Below are 22028 nucleotides of genomic sequence, written 5' to 3' on the forward strand. Positions count from 1 at the left end.
TAGACTAACTACCTATAAAATATAGAACAATTTTAATTGAATTAAGAACAGCAGATTATCGTCTCCCAGTAGAGACTCGGAAATGGTTTGGAATTCTCAAACATGATAGATTATGTATTCTGTGTAATAATGAACAAATTTCTGATGAATATCACTACATTTTAGTATGTCATTTTTTTTTCAGAATGCAGAAAAATTATCTACCTAGTAAATACTGTAATAGACCTTTTTTCAAACTGTCAAAATACCATCTGCTTTCTCGAAAGTATTAATTAAACTATGCAGTTATATAAACAGAGTATACGAAAAAGTCTGTCCTCCATAACTTTTTTTTGTTACCTCATAATATGAATGTATTTCACGTGTGTCTTGTACATTGTTTTTTGTATATATTGTACAAACATTGTAAAACCTCATGTACTATTTATTGGTTTGAGTGAATGAATTGAACTTGAACTTCTAGCTGTTGTGCACTCCAATATTAAAAAGTTCAGAACATCATTTTCTTTGACGCTAATTATGATACTTTTGCTTATTTAAAATTACAAAGTGAACTGATCTCAATAGACTGTTACAGTACTGGATATTTGGTGTTCAGTTGAGGTCAGTGACAATACTGTGGTACCAGCAGTAATAGATTTCTGGTTCTCAGTAGCAGGTGGAGTTTTTTCTTTAAAGAAAAAATGATTGTGATAATGATTACTATTATATCATTATATATAATACCACTATAAAAAATGATTGCTTTTAGCGAAATATACTGTAATCGTCCTACAATTAGATGTTTATTTCATTTAATGCCTTTCGCGAAAAGCATCTTCCTCTAACTCAAGTAAACTGCTAAATGATTGTTTGTTTGTTTTTTGTTTAACTTCAATCTAAAACTGTTTTCACTCATATGAAGACGCCACTGCTTGCCAGTGGAAAGCTACAATTTTTGAGTATACAGTACTTGGCACTGGGGTCCATTGAGCAGTGAAAGATTTTTTCGTTCCAGCATCTACTACAACATGGAGCTTGGTTTATACGATCTCATCCGAAGGACATGTCTCCACGTCCTATAGTGAGATTCGAACACCGCGATGTAAGATCAACTCCTTACTCCACGCCTCTAGTGCAGACGCTTTATCACTGTGTTCCTCCGTCGACATGTCTTTTTTTAACATATATTCATATAATTTAAAGCACATGGCACGGGCATGGGAAAATAGAAAGGCAATAACAAAAAAAAAACACTTTGAATACTGAATGCTCATTTGATATTGAAAGTCTTCAAATAAGTCGCATAAAAAATTATACATAAAATGAATAACTAAGCGCAACACGGCAGCCTCAACATATATGAGGTAGAGTACTTTTTATTTAGTAATATACTATTATATAGTAACTAATATTTATAAAATGCAAACTTAGTAGAGAGGAAAAATAAAAGCCCCCCCCCCCCCCGCCATTGAATAACATCACATCTTTGTGTAAATCAGAGCATGAACACATCGTAAAATCTGCAAATTCAATCAGACAAAAAGTTGGGTATTTTCATGATTTTCTCAAATATTTATATCCTCTTCATGTACCAAGGTGACAATGATGTGAAGAGAAAATATCGACCTGTACAACATAATGGAATGCCTGCATGTAAATTTTATATGAAATATAAATTTTGCATTTTAAATTTTCAAATTTTACTGATGCTGTGATTAATTCAGCACATTTCCGTTTTTTCTAGATACAGTCTCATGTAGAAACCATAACAAAGGATCCCTTTTGAGATTGTTCAGTCTACAGTAAATTTCACCCTCGATTGACCAGGATTTCATCTAGTTTTAAAAATACATTTACAGTGCACGGCACGGCAAAATAGATTGTTTTGCGAAAATTGGTATTTTATAAACTGTATGAATAATAATCTTTTACAAGCATTTAAGTAAAAAAAAAACGCTTATAGATTTTTAAAATATACCTTTTTTCTTCGATATTGTCACATTAACGAAACTCAGCCCAGATCCACATGCGTTCAAGGAAGATTTAGAAACTTCACAACGGAAATGGACTGCTCTGTCATATTGTTTTATATGGTAGATTATCCTGCTGAATTTTACTGATTCTCCGGAATTGTTTCCAGAAGCTTTTATTTCCTCTTCTTGAAGAACTATTTTGTTCCAGATGACTTGGTCATTCTTTCTGACACACCAGTTCAATACCTAATAATAAACAGAAGTCTCTGTCGAGAATGTACATGAAGCTCTACTGGTTTGTACTTAATAAAACAAAAGGAAGAGAAAAGTAGCAAGTGGACTTGAAATCTTTGTAACAGCAATAAACAACATCAGTAAAGTACTCCCTTTTCATGGAGAGATTGTCATCAGACTAAAACTGTAAACGGAGAAGCCTTTAAGAAGACTTTTACAGAAAATTCTATTTTTAGTAACTGTGGCAACACTATTTATTGAAATCAAAGTTGATATTACAGAATGATGAATCTTATTGTAGGCTACTTATGTGCCAAAATAAACTAAAATCATACCAAAAAGTAAGGAGTTTTAAAACTATTATATATTATAATGTATTTTACAGGAATTTCTGTTTTCCGAAACCTTGGTGACAACTGAGCATTGTTCATCAAAATCAAAATCCAATCAATAGAATTATGTATCTTTGTGTAGTCTACTTCAGTTCAAAGTTATATTGAAATCAGACCATATATGTAGGAAGGAGAGTATCTTGAATAAATTGTATACAGACAGATATTCATGGACGACCTTACTATTGCATAAGCTCTTCTGGTCTCTGACCAATAGAGCTATAAATCAACGGCTATGAAATATGCAATGCAATTTTCTTAAAGAATCACTCGTGTATATTTTTATTATATTAATTCATCTCAATTATTGGAATTAGATTAAGAATGTACCTTTTCAAAAGCAAAATACTTGTAACATAAAATAAGGAGAAAAATATAAAAGACATAAGAATTACCGCCAATTTTGTTGCAGAGAATGTAGATGCCATACAAAGTAGTTGAATTGTTTTACCACTTCCTTGCATGGTGAAATTATGTGAATTGATGATGCCATCTTTGTCGTATATTATTATTGGTGATAATCTCCATTCATTGCCTGATTTACAAAATGTTTCGCATTTCAAACTATATATGATTGTTAAAGATACTCAAGGTAAAATTAAGAGAAATTTATTAACTAAATTGAGCCTAAAAATTACAAAATATAAAATTCGACAAAATTCACAATATTATATTTAAGATTATTACAATTTGGAATTTTTCTATGTTTAAAACTATGTATGCTGTAAATAAAATTCAAAACCTTTGGTTTCGATGCTTGTGTTTATCAAAATTTTCGGAGTATTACTATATTCCCGACATTCAGTATCGTAAATAGAGCTTTTCATATCACACATGATTTCCAGATCTGTGTCATTTTGTGTAATGTGATAAAATATTAAAGAAAATTGAGTGCATCCATCTTGGCCGCTAGGTACTAAAGTCATAATGGGAGAATCTTGTAGGCTGATGGGCTTGAATGTCCCAGATTCTTTCTTGCACCATCTGACACCCTTTATAAACGATATTCATTATAATATTATATTTCCATTTCTATTTGGTTTCTCTGTGAAATCTTTTTATAGCTATGTGAGTTAATTTTTAAATGATCCAGAGACCAAATTGTAACTTTCGTTAAAAGAAAGATCAGGAGCTAAGAAGGCCTAATATGCATGTAAATTTCATGTTTTTGTCTAAATGTGTTTTACTTTAGCTACAGAACTGAAGCTCTCTGAAAACAATATATTGACAGACCGGAAAGCTACAGTGCCACCCATAAAAAAATATTGTATATTTATTAGATCCTGTCATCTTTGCTTAAACGCAGTAGTAACTTGATTAAGATTATAACAAAATTATTCATTCCAAATATGAGATACTATACACAGTCCACAGGAATCAAAAATATGGTGAACACAGTCAATCCAGGATTCTTACCTATTTCAGATTGTGAATTAGCAATTAAATATTGATATTATATACATGAAGTTTTCTTTTCAGGGCTATTCATTAATTTACACCAGTATGAGACTATTCTGGAATAAATAAGCCAAGGCAGATAATAGGAATTAATCGTACTGTTTCACCATAAGCCATATAATTCGGGGTACTACTTTTCAAGTACAAAATATGTTTCAAAACTTTTAGAGATGAGTACGTTCAAAAATATCTAGGTTTTCAAAACTTCAGATTTCACAGTCATAGATAACACCGGTGAAACCATTTTATCGAACAAATCAAGTTAACATGCGATAGGAAGTTCAATTGTCTAATTTTTCTGAGACCACTTTGCATTGCTTTTGGGGCTTTTTCACAAAGATGTTTCAGGTCAGCTTTATGTTTTCTAATACTATTGTCAATAACGTTTTTGTTTTCTTCTGGCTTTTACAAGTTATGCATTCTTTTAGCCGAGTGAAATTTTCTTCTACTATTTTCAAGAACGGGTTCATTCTGTAGAGCTTAAAACATTTGTGTGAGCAAGCTTAAAAAGCCATGTATGCAGGTATACGAAAAATAAGACATTTTTTACCAGTTGATTGTTAGCTTGATTTGTTCGATGAAGATGTCACTCCGTTACTTTTGTATGGATGTGAGATATGGGGTTTTGAGAACAATGATATAATGGAACGAAATAAGTTCATCTTAAATTTTTAAAATTCATTTTTAATTTAAAAAGTAGTCCTCGTGGATATATAGTTTATGGCGAAACGGGTCGCTTCACTTTGTATATAACGGTTTATGTACATGTAAGAATGCTATCCCTTTGGGCACAATTATTGGTAAGCCCTGAAAATAAGATTGTTTATGTTCCATATAAACATTTATTTAAACAGTTTGATTCAGGAGGTCATTAGAACCCTTGGATTTAATGCATTAAGAATATACTTGATAGTTAAGGCTTCTCAATTATATGGAATGAATGAGCATTTTTAAATATTAAATGGCTAAAAGCTGTAAAGTTGAACAACGTCTTAAAGATCAGTATATACAGAAGTGGCGAAGTAATATGCGCGTTTCGTTTAAAGATCTAATGTATAGTATCTTCAAAACAGAATTTTGATTTGAAAAATATTTAGACTAACTACCTATAAAATATAGAACAATTTTAATTGAATTAAGAACAGCAGATTATCGTCTCCAAGTAGAGACTCGGAAATGGTTTGGAATTCCCAAACATGATAGACTATGTATTCTGTGTAATAATGAACAAATTTCTGATGAATATCACAACATTTTAGTATGTCATTTTTTTCAGAATGCAGAAAAATTACCTACCTAGTAAATACTGTGATAGACCTTTTTTCAAACTTTCAAAATGCCATCTGCTTACTCGAAAGTATTAATCAAACTATGCAGTTATATAAACAGAGTATATGAAAAAGTCTGTCCTCCATAACTTTTTTTGTTACTTCATAATATGAATGTATTTCACGTGTGTCTTGTACATTGTTTTTTTGTATATATTGTACAAACATTGTAGAACCTCATGTACTATTTATTGGTTTGAGTGAATAAATTGAACTTGAACTTCTAGCTGTTGTGCACTCCAATATTAAAAAGTTCAGAACATCATTTTCTTTGACACTAATTATGATACTTTTGCTTATTTAAAATTACAAAGTGAACTGATCTCAATAATCAGTTGCTTCATCAAATAGCTTATCAATTTATGTTTTTATTTAAAAATCAATTGAACGTTATTTGTTTCTATAACATCAAATCTCTTTATTATAAACAATGTATTATTAAGTAATTAAAGACTCTGTTTTTTTATGATAATTTAAAATTAAAAAGATTTAATAAAGAGTTAATTAATAACATCAAATCTCTTTATCCTAAACAATGTATTATTAAGTAAAGACTCTATTTTTTATGATGATTAAAAATTAAAAAGATTTAATAATTCAAACTGATAAATAAATAAATGAATTCAATAAGACAGAACTATAAAAATTATATTTTGAATGAAATAAAAATATCTTTAAAAAAACAATATCTCTAAATTAAAATAAAATGAAATGAATTTTTCTGATATATCAAATATTGCTTATTCAGGTAAACATATCAGGTAAGTTTACCTGTATCCCTTTGAGGCCCCTTAATTGAGTGAGATAATTACTTGTTTTTGCGATTAGCCTTTCGGGGAACACATCCACGAGATTTACACGCATATTAAGCTCCCTTAGCTTCTGACCTATCGTTTTGCGAAATTTACATTCTGGTAGAATGATCAATATATCATGTAAATTTGCTTTCAACGAGTTTTCAGAGAAAAAAACCAACAGAGACGGAAATATTTATTTATATTTTAAAATACATATACGATGTAATGATTTTAAGTTATTATGTCTATTGATGTATTTTAAAACATCCTAATTGTCTGTTCAATTTCAAGATGCAATGTTTAAGACCTATGATCACACAATTGTCAGCTATTATTTAAACTGTATATTTAAACTTGAGGCACTCTAAGCAATCAGCTCACTAAATGAAACCCTGCCTGCCATATGTTTAATAGCAAAGTTCCTGTTTTGCTCTGAATGAAATTTAATGAGATCTATAGAGAATATTTGTCACAAAGTCCAGTTGTACACCTTTTAAAGTATTTTACTTTTAGATTGAACACATATTTGAGGGTAATTATCTCTTATCCACAACTCCTCCTATACCACTGAATGAAATTTAAGGAAAAGATATTTTCACATATATTTTGTTATTACATATTTTAATGCAGTCGTGTAGCTTTTGTTTCACTTTTTATCTGACACTTATTTCGGGTTTCCCTTCTCAAACAAACCACGCATTTTGCCATTATAATTACATGAGAGGCGGGGGTATCATTTAGCGAACTCAGTGCTCACAGTATCTCTAATTTTTATGATTTACCCTTATTCTCATCGGAGCTTTGATCAATACATTACGGAAATTTCCCTTCTCAAACAAACCACGCATTTTGCCATTATAATTACATGAGAGGCGGGGGTATCATTTAGCGAACTCAGTGCTCACAGTATCTCTAATTTTTATGATTTACCCTTATTCTCATCGGAGCTTTGATCAATACATTACGGAAATGTAATTGCACATAGGGAAAACAACAATTTTCTAAAATTGAAATAAACCCAAAAACGAAATATAAGTAAAAGGCATAAAATATATATACATTTCCGCGATTTTGAATAATGATATGTAATTATAATATTGTGTCGCTACAAATCATGCCTTATGACTCTCTATATTAACAGATTAATTGTATGTTTATGTAAACACCCATAATTTTTTTAAGATTAAGGAGGAAAAGAAGAAAGATTAGATTTTACTTTCGTTAACGCAGAAATACGTCTGATGTTTCCACTAAACTGCAACTGCACAACATCCCCTTCAGAAAATGGATTTTCGTGATTTGTTTGTAATTGTATGCTTCCCTGTCCAAATTCAAGGAAATAAAACCCTAAAAATAAAACAAGAGGTCCATGGGCCACATCGCTCACATTCATGAGCACTAAAAAGGAAAAGAAATACCAGAAATAATACTCGAAGTGAATGGAAAGCCAACGGATTCAAAATTCCAACTTTGTAATTCTTAAAATGTACACTTGTAAATCTGAACTTGTAAATTGTAAATCTTAATTTCATAATTTGTCAAATGGTCTTTCACAATTTGTTAATTGTAAATTATCCAACATAAATTGAAAAGTGCAAGTTTTGCCGATGCTCTCGTGTAATTGGTAGACTTACGATTTGTCAACTTGTGAAATGTACTTTCATGATTTGTAAATTATGCAAGGTTGCATATTAAGACGAAAGAGGGCGCTATATGGGGCAAGTCATTTCGCTCCAAAGATAAAAAGATCATTAACCAACTGAGTTTTGTGGTATGCATGCATATCATGCCTTCAAGTGGTATCTTAAGCTGTTTACAAATAAGATTTAAGTTTAACACAGAAAAGATCAGGGATCTAAACACACAATACTTTTTTCGTATAGACTGGTACATAAGGCTGGTGCGGATCTCGGGAATTTTTTCCAAAGGGGGACGAGGTGCACCTGTCAAATTATTCCAAACCAAAAATTCTTCGACAAGCAAAAAAAAAATAATAATAATATTAACCTATTTCGTGTTGGTGGTTGTGGTTTGTGTGTGTGTGTGTGTGTGGGGGGGGGGGGGGGTCCAAAGTCATTTCTATGTGCTTCAGTATATACATTTAATAACTGTACATTTGGGGGGTGGGGATCCGGATTCCAACCCCCCCCCCCCCCCCCCCGGAGAGGTGCCGCGGGAATAGACCCCGACAGCTTTTTTTCAGTATTATAAAGAAGCGTAAAGACTTGGCACGTTGTACAACGTATTGGAGAGGGGCTCCCCCTTCCCGTTTTTTCTCGAACATGTTTAACTATGAATCGAATTGTCTTGTGAAAAAGAAAGAACCATATACCATACCCATCCCCAGGGTTTTCAGATAAAAGTGTCAATTATTTTTCGGCGCCCCTTTCAAAAACGTTGCTACATGCATGATGACTAGATTTTTCACGTGTTCTGTTTTTGTGGCAGAAGGCAAGGAAGCCTTTTTTCTGAACTTCATTTTGTTTCATAGGGATGCATAAAATAAACTATATGTAATCCAACTGAGATGCTTGATACCTTCTGGGTTGTCTTCGGCTCTATAAAATCACCTGATTAATGTATACAAACTGATCAGTGAGTGGTGCAAAGAGAAGGACCCTCCCTTCCTAGTAGTATGTTACTCTTAAATCTGACGAAACATTATAAAATATATTAATGATTATTTATAAACACAAAATTAGTCATCTGTTTGGAAGAAAAAGAAAAACTACGTACTTAATATATGATCACTTCAAATAAATTTTAATTTAAATTTTCCGTATATACAAACTAATGTGTACTTTACAAAGACATGAATGGGTCTAGCTGTCAATACATGTATATTTTCAAAATGAGGAGAAAGCTTCATGTCCACTAAAAAAATTAATCCACAGGCCAAAAAAAATCGTGTGTGTGTGCGGGGGGGGGGGGGGGGGTGGACAATTCTTGTTGATAAGCTGTTTCAAATATTTATATGACTCTTCTACTTATTAACGAGAGGTCCATAACTCCTGAAAGGGGGGTCTGAGGTTATTTCTTGATTGATTTACTATATAAAGTTCATTAATGAAAATCTGAGGGGGTCGATCCTGGCCTCTATATCCCGGCCCCAACCCCCTCCTACTGAATCTGCCAGTAACACTACAGAAAAGGCTTTTAAAAAAATAATTTTACACTCGAAAAATATTCAGGATTGTTGGGAGTTTTTACTAGAGCATAGCCCTGTTAATACATTTTTATTTACAAACAGTCTTAAAGACACATAAAACTAGTTTATAAACATTTCATCAGCCTTTCTTGATATTTTTGCCAGGTAGGACGCATTCATCATCATCGTCATCCTTTACACCCTGTGGTTGCAGGGCAGCAACAAACTTCTTCCACTCTTGTCTATCCTGGGCCAGTCGCGTCAATAATCCTCAGGTATGGTGCATTGCTGGACGGATTGGTGATTAGTGATTAAATTGTTAAGCAACGAATAAACCTGCCACCCCTATAGCGCCCCCTTTCGTCTAAATAATGAAACCTTGCATAATTGACAAATCACGAAAGTATAATTTACATTTCACAAGTTGACAAATCGTAAGTCTGCGAATTACACGAACGCATCGGCAAAACTTGCATTTACATTTTTACACTTGTCAAATTACGCATGGATAGTTACAACTAACAAATTGTGAAAAAAAAACAATTTACAGATTATGAAATTAAGATTTACAATTTACAAATTCAGATTTACATGTGTACATTTTAAGAATTACAGAGTTGGAATTTTGAACCCGTTGGCTTTCCATAGAAGTGAGCGACAAAAATCGGCAGCGTTTTAAAACCGAAGATTTTTACAACGCTTGGATGTGTAACCCTCTGCTTTATTATTACGAATTTTTTTTCAAGCAGAAAGCTACAGTTCTGCAGCTAGGCCCCACCCTACCCCCAGGTTTCATGATTTGAACTCAAATCTACACGTTATGAAGATGCTTCCAAAAAAATATTACCAATCAAGGCTTTGCTATTATTGAGAAGATTTTTTAATGAGTTCTCCTCATGCGCAGATCTAGAGGGGGGATTGGGGGGGTCCCCGATCAGGACCCCCCTGGAATTTACTAGGTTAAAAAATGTATATACTAAAACAAGAAAAAAGTTACCATGGACCCCCTATGGAAAATTGGAAACGCAGACCCCCCCCCCCCTGGTAAACACAAATATGTGTGAAATGGGTATGAAAAGTTAAAGATTTGAAGCAATAGAAGTCACCACTACCACCCCCCACCTACCCACCCACCCCCACCCCCCGAAATAGGTTTTTGACGTTTGGGCGAGTTTTATTATCATTTTTTTTTTGCTTGTCAAGAAATTCTGGGATTGGATTTTTTTTTACTGAGGTGGACCCCCCCTGGAAAAAATTTCTGGATCCGCGCCTGCTCCTATATATTTACTTGATCGGATATTGTGGCCCCGCCCTACCCTTGGAGGTCATGATTTGAGCAAACATGAATCTACACTACCTGAGGATGTTTTCTCATAAGTTTCATCTTTCCTGGCACAGTGGTTCTTGAGAAGATGATTTTTAAAGATGCCACTAAATTTTCACTATTTCTGAATTATCTCTTCTTGAATGAGGATGTGGCCCTTCATTTGAACAAACTAAAATACCCTTCACCAAAGGATGCTTTGTGGCAAGTTTGGTTGAAATTCGCCTGGTGGTTCTTAAGAATAAGTAAAAATGTGAAAGGATTACAGGCGGACAGACAGACGGATGACGGACAAAATGTGATCAGAAAAGCTCATTTGAGCTTTCAGCTCAGGTGAGCTAAAAATAATATATTTTATCAAGTTTACGCCTTTAAATACAAAGATATACTTCAGCATGTTCAGTTACATATCTGGATCTAAAACGGACATTTTTTGGTAACTGTGTTAGTATAAAAGAAATAAATACTAGTTTCAAAATGTCAATTCAGAAAAAAGAACAGGTTTGAAGGCTTTAATGGGAAAGTGACGAGATCAAATTCGGAGAATGAAAAGTGGTTAGGCTTCGAATTCATCGGAGTATTCCGTTTCGAAGGGAATGTTTTTCAAAAGCAAGCTAGGCTACTGTTTTGTTATCTCATTTATATCAAGCAGTCTTGGAATTCTTGTATTTGTGAGAATTGACATTTGATGCTGCAGAGGTACATGTACAAAAACACGCCCGAAAGGATGTATTCGCTTTAACAAAAGAATTGACCTATAGGAGAGAACAATTTCCAGCAAAAAACGACATTTAAAAATCAATCTTTATTTGTTGTTTTCTACCGTATATATGTCTAAATTTTTCAAATTTGTATTTGATACCTGAAATTTATTATTTACAACTTTAAATAAACCTCCAAAGTTGACCGAAACACCAGTTTGTCCATAAAAGCATTGATTTTTGCATGAATTTTGGCCTTGAAGTCCTTCAGGGCAGGCCTGCCTTTAAATAAAATTGTGATATTTTGATAGGTTAGGATGTAAGGAATAAATTAAGAAAAGATTTTTTTAGGGGCACCCCTGCCCTGGGGTCGAAATTCACAAAAAAACCTATAAAAATAAGGAAACCTGATTTTCATCACCTGCTTGAAATTTATCCACTCCTTGTTATAGTCAGACTAGCTCAAATGATACTAGTGCTAATTGTAACGGGGACCGTTACAGATGTTCCCCAAACGCTCCCCAACTCCCTTTGGGTGCCATATTCCCTGGGAGCTTCATTAAATAAGACAAACTCGATGCATTTGAAACTTTAACAACGTTTATTAAGAAGTGTACAAAGTTCATTCAAATTTTAGCATTGCACGCGTGCGCATGTGAATGAATGTGCGTTATTACCATAACATCTTGTCTACACAATCTATATATTTTAATATACTAAACATTAAAGTATTTAATCCAAAAGTTTTAAAAAGATACGCTAATTCAAGTGTTTTTTTTATTTTGCTCATTTCACGTGCACATACGTGCTCGCACATGCATGCATGAGCATGGTGACCATACCTTCTTCTAGATGTCCGTTACATCTATCTTTGTTCTAAATCCCACCCCGTTTGGTTGAAAACCAAGGGAGTTATAGCTGTTTAAAGTTTCAGCCAATCAGATTGCAGCGCAAGTACATGCACGTGTATGCATGTGCATGGTGACCATATTTTCTTGTAGTAGTCAAGTATATCTATCTATGTTTCAAATCCCATCCTGTTTGGTTGAAAATCAAGGGAGTTATAGCTATTTAAAGTTTAAGCCAATCAGATTGCAGCGCACGTGCATGCACGTGTTTTCATGATAATTGCTATACATCATTTTGTAGGATATCCTAATGCATGGCTATTTTCAAAATTTCAAAGGATTTCGTCAAAAAATAAGAAAGATATTGAGACTTTAGTTTTAGCCAATCAGAGCAAAGTGCACGTGCATGCGCGTAAGATCTTGCTATTTTGACCATTTCATATTGTCTATGCTACTAATATATCCTTATATTATAAGTTTCAAAGCATTTCATCAAAAATTGAAAAAGTTACGCCTATATCAATTAAATCGATCATTTCACATGTTGCACGTGCACGCTCTTGCAAGCACGTGCGCGCAAAATGACCTTCATTCCGCAAATCTACATAACATGTCTACTGACCCTAAAAACATTTCACCTTGGTCGGATGTATAGTTTGCGAGATCATTCCCGGACAAAAAAGTACCCAGGAAGAAGAAGAAGAAGAAAAATAATAATAATAAGAAACAGAGTAAAAACAATATGTTCCCCAACTTCGTTTGGGGAACATAATAAGCGCTGACTTTTGCACCTTGGATACTTTCTTTTTAAAGTCGGGGGTTCGAATCCACCTGGTACAACACTTATAAAATTTTAAATTTCGCCTTTTCAAAGACTATTTAGATTTTTTATATAGATATGAGTATTTTCCCTTCAATTACCTATCCTTTATGCATGCCCATTCTTAATATATAAGAAACATTAAAAGAGATCTCAAATCGTAACAATCCAATGCAGAGTTCTCAGTCAGGCGGAACGAACCTCAGTATAAGCACACTTTCTTCGAGGACAAGAATAACTCACTCCGTGTTCCTCAATAAAGGTATTCTTGCAAGCATTGAGCTGCGATGAATTTCAATTGTATATATTCCTTATAATTAAATCACATGATTTTGGCTACATATTTCAGTAAATGCACTCCCTTGGATTTCATTTAGGCCTATATTTGCACACATTAATGGCATGTTTTATTATATCCACGGATAAATGGCCTAGACATGTAAACAGAATTTCAGAGACAGTAGACACTACCTTTATGAACCATGAGAAGTAAAGACAAATATCAGTTAGGACATATGGAGATTACAAACTCAGAAAATCAATGAAAGGGTTCCTCCTACCTCTACTAACTGAAATAAAAATTCAGGAAAAACAAATTATTATATGTATTTAGCCTAATGTCATTAATCGGAACGGAAATCGACAAGCTTTTTGTAGAGAAAAAAACCAAGCCCGGTCCTATAGGTCAGATCCCTATTTATAATGAAGTGATCCTTTGATGATAAAATTCATAGGAATTTCGGTAGGAAATGATTGGATTAAAACACTTATGAGCCAGTCAATTTGAAATCAAATATTATACATTTAATGACTGAGTTCGAGAGCAACGTTAACATGCGTTTTGTCGGACCAAGAACCAAACCGTCTGCCTGAGGCCGTTAGACATGTTTGTTTGAGAGTTAACAAAACGCATTTTGCCCGAGAACGTAGTCAATAAATGTTTTGTTATACCTTTCCGTATGATTTTTTTGTACTGTCGTCAGTGATGTTACCTCGGGTCCGTCACTTTTAATAAACACCAGCGATTGAAAATGAGATTAAGCTCCGCCCATTCTATGACATCTCATCCAGCGTTTAAATATCTTTTTTTTTTATGCTTGCTCAGCAAAATATTAGAAATTTTAGCCTTTTTCGTACGGATTTTTTTGTAAAGGAACAATTTTTAAAGGTATAACAAAAAAATGGACGAAAACATTAAATCTACAATTCAATTTAGGTATATATGATTTTTGTAGACATAGAGACACTAGCGACAAATTATACAATTAAGACAAAAGGAAGTATGCTTACCGAAATCACGTTTTATAACTGTATCTTTTTCTTGGCTGGTGAGTATCCCACTTCCATTTGAAAATTGACACCGGAAGACGGAATACAGATCTGGATCAATTGAACATCCACGTATTGTAAATAGTGAAATAATTCTCATATTGCAATAATAATAAGCCCCGCCCGACTGAATTTCACAGCCTCCGTCAGAAATAGAATAGTTCCCTTCGATTGAATCAGTATTTAGCATATAATATCCCGTTTTATTCAACATGGCCATGTTTCTCCAAATAGAGCTCTTGTTATGTCGAATCTGGGCATACATTACTGGAACAATGTCTATGTAGTTAACAAGTTCTTTCTTCATGAAGCAATAACACCTCAACTTGATAGAGTTTTTACCAACATAAGCTTCATCTACGAGAACATCCCAATGCGAAAACGCGTCCCAACGCCCTGTAAAAATAATGATTACACTATGATGAATTCATTCCTATCTATTAAAAAAGCTACAACTAGTGCTAATTGTAACGGGGACCGTTACAGTTGTTCCCCAAACGCTCCCCAACTTCCTTTTGGTGCCATATCCCCTGTAGGCTTCATTAAATAAGACAAACTCTATGCATTTGAGACTTTAACAACGTTTACACAGAAGTGTACCAAGTTCATTCAAATTTTAGCATTGCACATGTGCGCGTGTGAATGCATGTGCGTAATGACCATATCACATTGTCTACAGAATGTATATATTTTAATATACTAAATATTAAAGTATTTAATCCAAAAGTATTAAAAAATACGCCCATTCAAGTCTATTTTTTATTTTACTCATTTCACGTGCACGCACGGGCATACATGAGCATGGTGACTATACTTATTGTAGAAGTCCATTACATCTATCTATATTCTAAATCCCACCCCGTTTGGATGAAAACCAAGGGAGTTATAGCTGTTTAAGCACGTGTATGCATGTGCATGGTGACCATACCTTCTTGTAGAGGTCCATTATATCTATCTATGTTCCAAATCCCATCCTGTTTGGTTGAAAATCAAGGGAGTTATAGCTATTTAAATTTTAAGCCGATCAGATTGCAGCGCACGTGCATGCACGTGTTTTCATGATAATTGCTATATATCATGTTGTAGGATATCCTAATGTATGGCTATGTTCAAAATTTCAAGGGATTTCGTCAAATAACAAGAAAGATATAGAGACTTCAGTTTCAGCCAATCATAGCAAAGTGCACGTGTATGCGCGTGAGATCTTGCAATTTTGACCATGTCATATTGTCTATGCTACTAACATATCTTTATTTTATGAGTTTCAAAGCATTTCATCAAAAATGTAAAAAGTTACGCCAATTTAATGTTAATTGTTATTTATCATATTGTAGGACATCCAAAAGTATGCCAGTGTTTTAAATTTCGTAGCTTTTCTTCAAAAAACAGAAAAGATATTGCGATTTTTGTTTCAGTCAATCAGAGCGGAGCACACGTGCATGAATGTGCATGACGACCAAATCATCTTGTAGGATTTCATTATGTCTGTCTATGTTCTAATTCCCATCCTGTTTGGTTGAAAAACAAGGAAGTTATAGCCATGTTAAGTTTAAGCCAATCAGATTGCAGCGTACGTGCATGCGCATGTAGGACATCCTAGTGCATGACTATGTTTAAAATTTCAAAGCATTTCGTCAAAAATCAAAAAAAAAATTTGCGATTTTTGTTTCAGCCAATCACAGCAAAGCACACGTGCACGCACTTGCATGCATGTGCATGACGGCATACTTCCCTGTAAGAGTCCGTTATGTGTGTCTATGTTCTAAATCCCATACTGTTTGGTTGAAAAACAAGGGAGTTATAGCCATTTAAAGTTTAAGCCAATCAGATTGCTTTTGATCAAGAAATGTAAAAGTTTTAGCTATATTAAGTATATCAGTCAATTCACTCATTTCACGCGCACGCACGTGCATGCGTATGCGCGCAAAATGACCTTCGTTCCGCACACCTACACAACACATCTCTTAACCCTAAAATGGTTTTAGCTAAGTTGGGTGAACAGTTTCTGAGAACACTCGCGGACAAAAAAGTCCGGAGAAGAAATAAGAAGAAAAAAGAATAATAGTAAGAAACTAGATGAGATCTCGTTGCGAGCAACGAGTAGGTCTTCCGTTCGATTTTTGATAAGGTTATAAAACAACTTTAAATGAAAAAAAATGTTCTGATCAATTATTCAAAATACGTGAGAACACATTTAAGAGTGAAATCTATCGATTTCAAACAACTTCCGGTCTTTATAATTCACTTCCGGTGTGACCGGAAGTACTTAAAATGACCTATAACTCCTTTCTGAGTGTGAAGGAATCATCCCTGATAATTTCGAGGAAAAATACTCACTTTTTGGACTACTTCCGGTTTCGAAAAAATAACTTCCGGTGGACATAATATTACATGAGACACTCTATGTGCCTTCATAAGAAACATTTAAAAAAGAAAAAAATAAAATTTTGCATATTTTTAAACTACTTCCGGTGGACGACGGACGCAACGGCAACAAAAACTATATATCCTTCTCAAATCTAGGAGTCACAATCTATCATCCCTGAAAGTTTCAGGACCCAATCTCTAACCGTTTTCGAGAACACTCTCGGACAAAATGACACTTTAAAAACAGAAAAATGGCCATATCTCGCGACCGGAAGTGACGACGGCAAAATAAAAAAAAAACCGCATGAAGTTCAAATAGTTTCCCATCATTGCTGAAAGTTTCATGAAAAACTGTCGAGGCGTTCTCGAGAAATCGTCTGCACCAAATCGGTAAGAAAAAAAAGAATTAATAATAACTAGAAAAGAACCTCGTTGCGAGCAACGAGAGGTCTTCCGTCCGATTCTGAAAGAAAAACGTAAAATCGAAATGAAAAAGTGATAAAAAAATTTCGGACATATGCGGGATGGAACCCGGGTCGCCAGCGTGAAAATCCAACGCGCTAACCATTACGCCATTGGGGACAACCACTTCAAATTTTTCAATGCGAATATCTCGAGGTAGACATTTTCGATTCTAAATCAAATTACATATTTATCATTTTCAAATATGTTTCTATTATTCTTATTAAGATCAATGAAAAATATCAAAAAACAAAAAAGTTAAAAAAAATTGCCCTTTTTCAATCACTTCCTGTGACGACTGGAAGTGGCGACGACACACGAAATGTTCTTTTCACACATCTACAAACCAGCCTCTATCATATCTGAAAGTTTGAGAATCCTACGTTTTATAGTTTCTGAGAACATTCACGGAATAGATTTTTAGTGGAAAAAATGAAAATTTGCAATAATTTCTGACCGGAAGTGAATTTTCCAAATTTCTTTTCATATTTCAAAATGGCATGGTACAACACTTCATTCCTGAAAATTTGGCTGAAAATGATTGAGTAGTTTTTGAGATATCGCGATTTGAAAAGGTCAGAAAAATAAAAATGAAAAATAATAATAATAATAATAATAATAATAATAATAATAATAATAATAACTAGATGCGATCTCGTTGCAAGCAACGAGTAGGTCTTCCGTCCGATATCTGATGGAATAAGACCCGTGTTGGGATAATTCCACTGATAGGAGAAAAAATGTAAAAAAGGCACAAGAATTCTTCTAAATATGTTTAGAAATACAAAAAAATGTAGGATCTATCAATTCCAATCAACTTCCGGTTCTACTTCTTCACTTCCGGTGCGACCGTATGTGCTCAAAACTACTTTCAACTCTACATCAAGCATGCAGTAATCATCCCTGAAAGTTTCGATGGAAAATACTCATTTTTAGACAACTTCCGGTTTGAACGAACCGTACTTCCGTTGGAAATATTAAGATGCTACGCATTCTCTAAATCTCTATAATGATCAATTACATTCATTAGAAAATGAAAAAAAATCGCTATACATGTACATGTATTTAAATTACATGTACTTCCGGTTTACAACGGAAGTGTCGACGGAAAAAATGAACAAATTAAAAGTAACTAAAGGGCTAACCCCATTTCCTTCATATCAAATGAAAGGTCTAACTATATTGCACATTTTTATGCGCCTGGATCGATAGATCCGAGGCGTATATTGTTTTTGTCCTGTCTGTCTGTCTGTCTGTCTGTCTGTTTGTTTGTTTGTTTGTTTGTTTGTTTGTCCCCAAACTTTAACCTTTGCCATAGCTTTCGAACCATGAAGGTAGAAACTTCATATTTGGTATGCATACTTCACTAATTAGGTGCTTTCAAATGACACCAATATTAATGACCTTGTGACCTTGAATGTGACCTATATGCTAAAAATAGCTTTTCTGTCTGCAAACTTTAAACTTCGCCATAACTTTTGAACCATGAAAGATAGAGATTTCATATTTAGTTTGCATACTACACTAATAAAGTTCTTTCAAATGACACCAAGGTCGATGAACTGGTGACCTTGACTGTGACCTATATGCTAAAAATAGCTTTTTCGTACTTTTCACCATAACTTTTGAACCATAAAAGATAGAGACTTCATATTTTGTGTGCATACCCCACTAATCAAGGTCTTTCAAATGTTACCAAGGTCAATGACCTTGTGCCCTTGACTGATACCTATGCTAGTATGCTAGAAATAGCTTTTTCAATTTTTGTTGCCACCGAGCGCATGGTGTTTCACAAACACATCTTGTTTATTATATATGTCTTAACAAAATATTAACCAGTAAAAAGATATAAAAGAAAACGTATCAATTTTTGCGAGATGCGTATGAGCCTATTTTTGAGCCCAAGCGAGCGTCGATGCCTTTTTACCTGGAAAGCTCTATATGCAAAATGTCACATCTACTATCCTTCCTCTATCTTCACTGAAAATCTCAAGTCGATATCTTCAGTCGTTTAGGAGGAGATCTCTGGACAAGCCGACCCTCTAAAAATCATAAAATCGTCCATATCTCACGACCGGAAGTGACGTCATCAACGACGAAAATTTACGACAAGGTTCAGATAAATATCTATCAGACCTGAAAGTTTGGTGAAAATCGGGAGAGCCGTTTCCGAGAAATCGCGTGCACAAAATCGGTAAGAAAAATAATAATAGGGAAAAAGAAACCGAACGAAAACAATAAGGTCTTCCGTTGGAGACGGAAGACCTTAATAATAATAAGAAGAAACAGTAGAATCACTATAAGGTCTTCCGTGAAGACGGAAGACCTTAATAACAGTGGTAAAGAAACAACAGAATCAGTAGAAGGTCTTCCGTTGAAGACCTTAACAGAGTAAAAACAATATGTTCCCAAACTCCGTTTGGGGAACATAATAATAATAAGAAACAGAGTAAAAACAATATGTTCCCCAACTTCGTTTGGGGAACATAATTAACATTATCACTTTCTATTCTTTATGTAGTATTAAAAATGTTTAGTAAAATGTAAACTTTATTATCAAACAATGCATATAGCTAAAAAAAAATATGTACCTACCTTGACAAGCAGAACAAAAGAAAATGATCAATATCAAAATAACCATTGTGCAAAACAGGAAGACTGAAGTGTCTCTGTAGTCTTGAAAGAGGAAGAAATGTTTTTGTGATATTTACATAAGCTTTCGTTTATCTTCTTTTTTCATGATAACAAGAATTGTTTATCAGTACTTTAAGGCCGGTAAAGAAACTACCTGTATGTACAAATCTCTTGCCCTCTTTCTATCGCCCTTATACTTGTAGTAAAATTTACCTCCACGTATTGTTCCAGGTGAATACAAGGATTTATTTAATCTACATTGATCTAAAAATAGATCGGGAAATTCCAAATTGATACAGTTAACTCTTTTCATGTGAACAAAACATAAGCGAATATATATTTTCGGGTGAGGGTGGTTAGAGGGGATGCAGGGACCCCCTCCAACGCTTTTACCGAATAACTTTTTTAAAAACTTTTTTCAGCTGTCAGTTTTCCCTGATAATTAACTCCTTCCTTTCCAAATCTTTCCTATAAAAAAGACTGACGTTATATCTTTTTCATGGCAACTAAAATAGATCAAAACATTCCAAATTGATACGACTGGTAAAGTTTATTTACATTTAAATTCTGCTACTGTCTTGTATTTAGCTAGGACTTAATTAAATACAAACAAGTAATGAGCTGTATCATTTTATCAGTGAATGATATAATAAAACATTTATTGCTGTTTTTTTCGGTCAATACAATGATTTAGCAACCTAATTTTCGAAGTACAATATTCAAGGAGTCCGAAGGGCAAGGTGAATATTGTACTCCTCAGATTGGCTTAACCATTGTATTGACCTAAAAAAAACAACCCAGCAATAATTGTATATTGTCTACTTTCATAAATTAGTTTTCTTGTTCACATTCACAAAATTCAAATAATAAAGTATAATTAATGTTTTAATTATGAAATTATACCCACAGTAATATAAAATAGAGAAGGTACTATTTACACTGGACTCCTTAGATATCAGGCCTTTAATATCATATACCTACGTACTGTATGTCGCCAAGATATGTCATGATATCTTGTTTTGAGATATATTTAATTGCCTTAGCATCCCATTTTAGTAGTAGTAGTTTCTACGTACAACTGAATCATAACAAATAGTGAGAATTAATGTAGGTTTATTATTTATATTCACATTGTAGAAAAAAAAATTACAATGTTGCCATCACTAAACTTTTGTCCTACTTTGGTTTCAAACTCCGTCCAGGCAGAGCTAAATCTCTATTCCTTCAAATTGTTAACAAAAATATTTAAATATAGTATTTTTTCACTGTTCATTACATATTGGCAAGTCGATAACTTTTGTATTAATGTTTCCCCAGATTAAGTTGGGGCACACTACATTTTTTGGTTTGTTCTAGGCTAAAATAAGTTGATGGTTTGGTTTTGGTTTCTTACATTATCATACCCCTGTATAGTTTGTTTGTTTGTTTACATTTCCCCAGATTTGATTATCTTATCACTATATCATTAGGTTTATAATATAATGTTATTACACCCTAAATAGTTGGGGATTTTTTAGATTTTTAGATCTTTGTATATGTTTTGATGACTATACTACCCTTTATAGTAGGGTGTTGCATGGGCAGCGGAAAAGGTAAAAAAAAAAAAAGACGTTTATTAACATTTTGTGTCCCAATGTGACTAAGAATGATTTTTTTGTGGTTGCCGTGGGCATGTCTTTTAGCTTTGAATAAAACTTAAATATATCTATTATTTTGTCCTGTATGAACATAAATATAAATATAAGTATCTTTAAACTTTACTTATGTCTGTCGTGAGTTTTGTTTAAACCATGTTGATTAATATGAACTATATAATTTAAATACTGTTTACAGGGTTATTTTCGCCCTTTTACACTTGCTTACAATTTTGCCCCGTTTTTAATTCGCCCATTCGTAGTCCTGTTTAATAAGAATTTATGATGTGGTCTTTGAATTCGCCCGTTTTAAATTCGCCCCCTTGTGACAAGGGCGAAAGGGGCGAAAATTAAACGGGACGAAAATATCCCTATATACAATTATGAATGTATAATTAAGTCCACCATCGTGTGGAGGTTACTCTTAATACATTTTTTTATAATCTGCTCGATGTTATTAATAATCAAATAAGTATGATCATGCTTGTACATAGATACTGTTTTGAACAACCTGTGTTTGATCTGAAGAATTGGGCGTTAATGAAAACCTAACAACAAAACTATCGTGATGAACGTGATAATTTCATCTTTTCAAGC

At 33.6% G+C, this 22028-nt stretch overlaps 1 protein-coding gene across 1 annotated transcript; it reads right to left on the reverse strand.

Moving 5' to 3' along the window:
• Window positions 1-560: 560 nt before the first annotated feature.
• LOC134269801 (uncharacterized) lies at window positions 561-14733 on the reverse strand. The gene is made up of 6 exons (XM_062752009.1): window positions 14296-14733; window positions 7381-7511; window positions 3324-3573; window positions 2977-3116; window positions 1961-2201; window positions 561-670 (listed from the first exon to the last, which is right to left on the reverse strand). Exons 1-6 carry the CDS (start codon window positions 14639-14641, stop codon window positions 561-563), a joined length of 1218 nt encoding a protein of 405 aa, XP_062607993.1. The 5' UTR covers window positions 14642-14733.
• Between the last annotated feature and the right edge of the window lie 7295 nt (window positions 14734-22028).

Source organism: Saccostrea cucullata, unplaced genomic scaffold (genome assembly GCF_032062105.1).
Source record: "Saccostrea cucullata isolate Sc308-1 unplaced genomic scaffold, CSIRO_AGI_Scuc_v1 ctg3496, whole genome shotgun sequence".
Taxonomy (NCBI): Eukaryota; Metazoa; Mollusca; class Bivalvia; order Ostreida; family Ostreidae; genus Saccostrea; species Saccostrea cuccullata.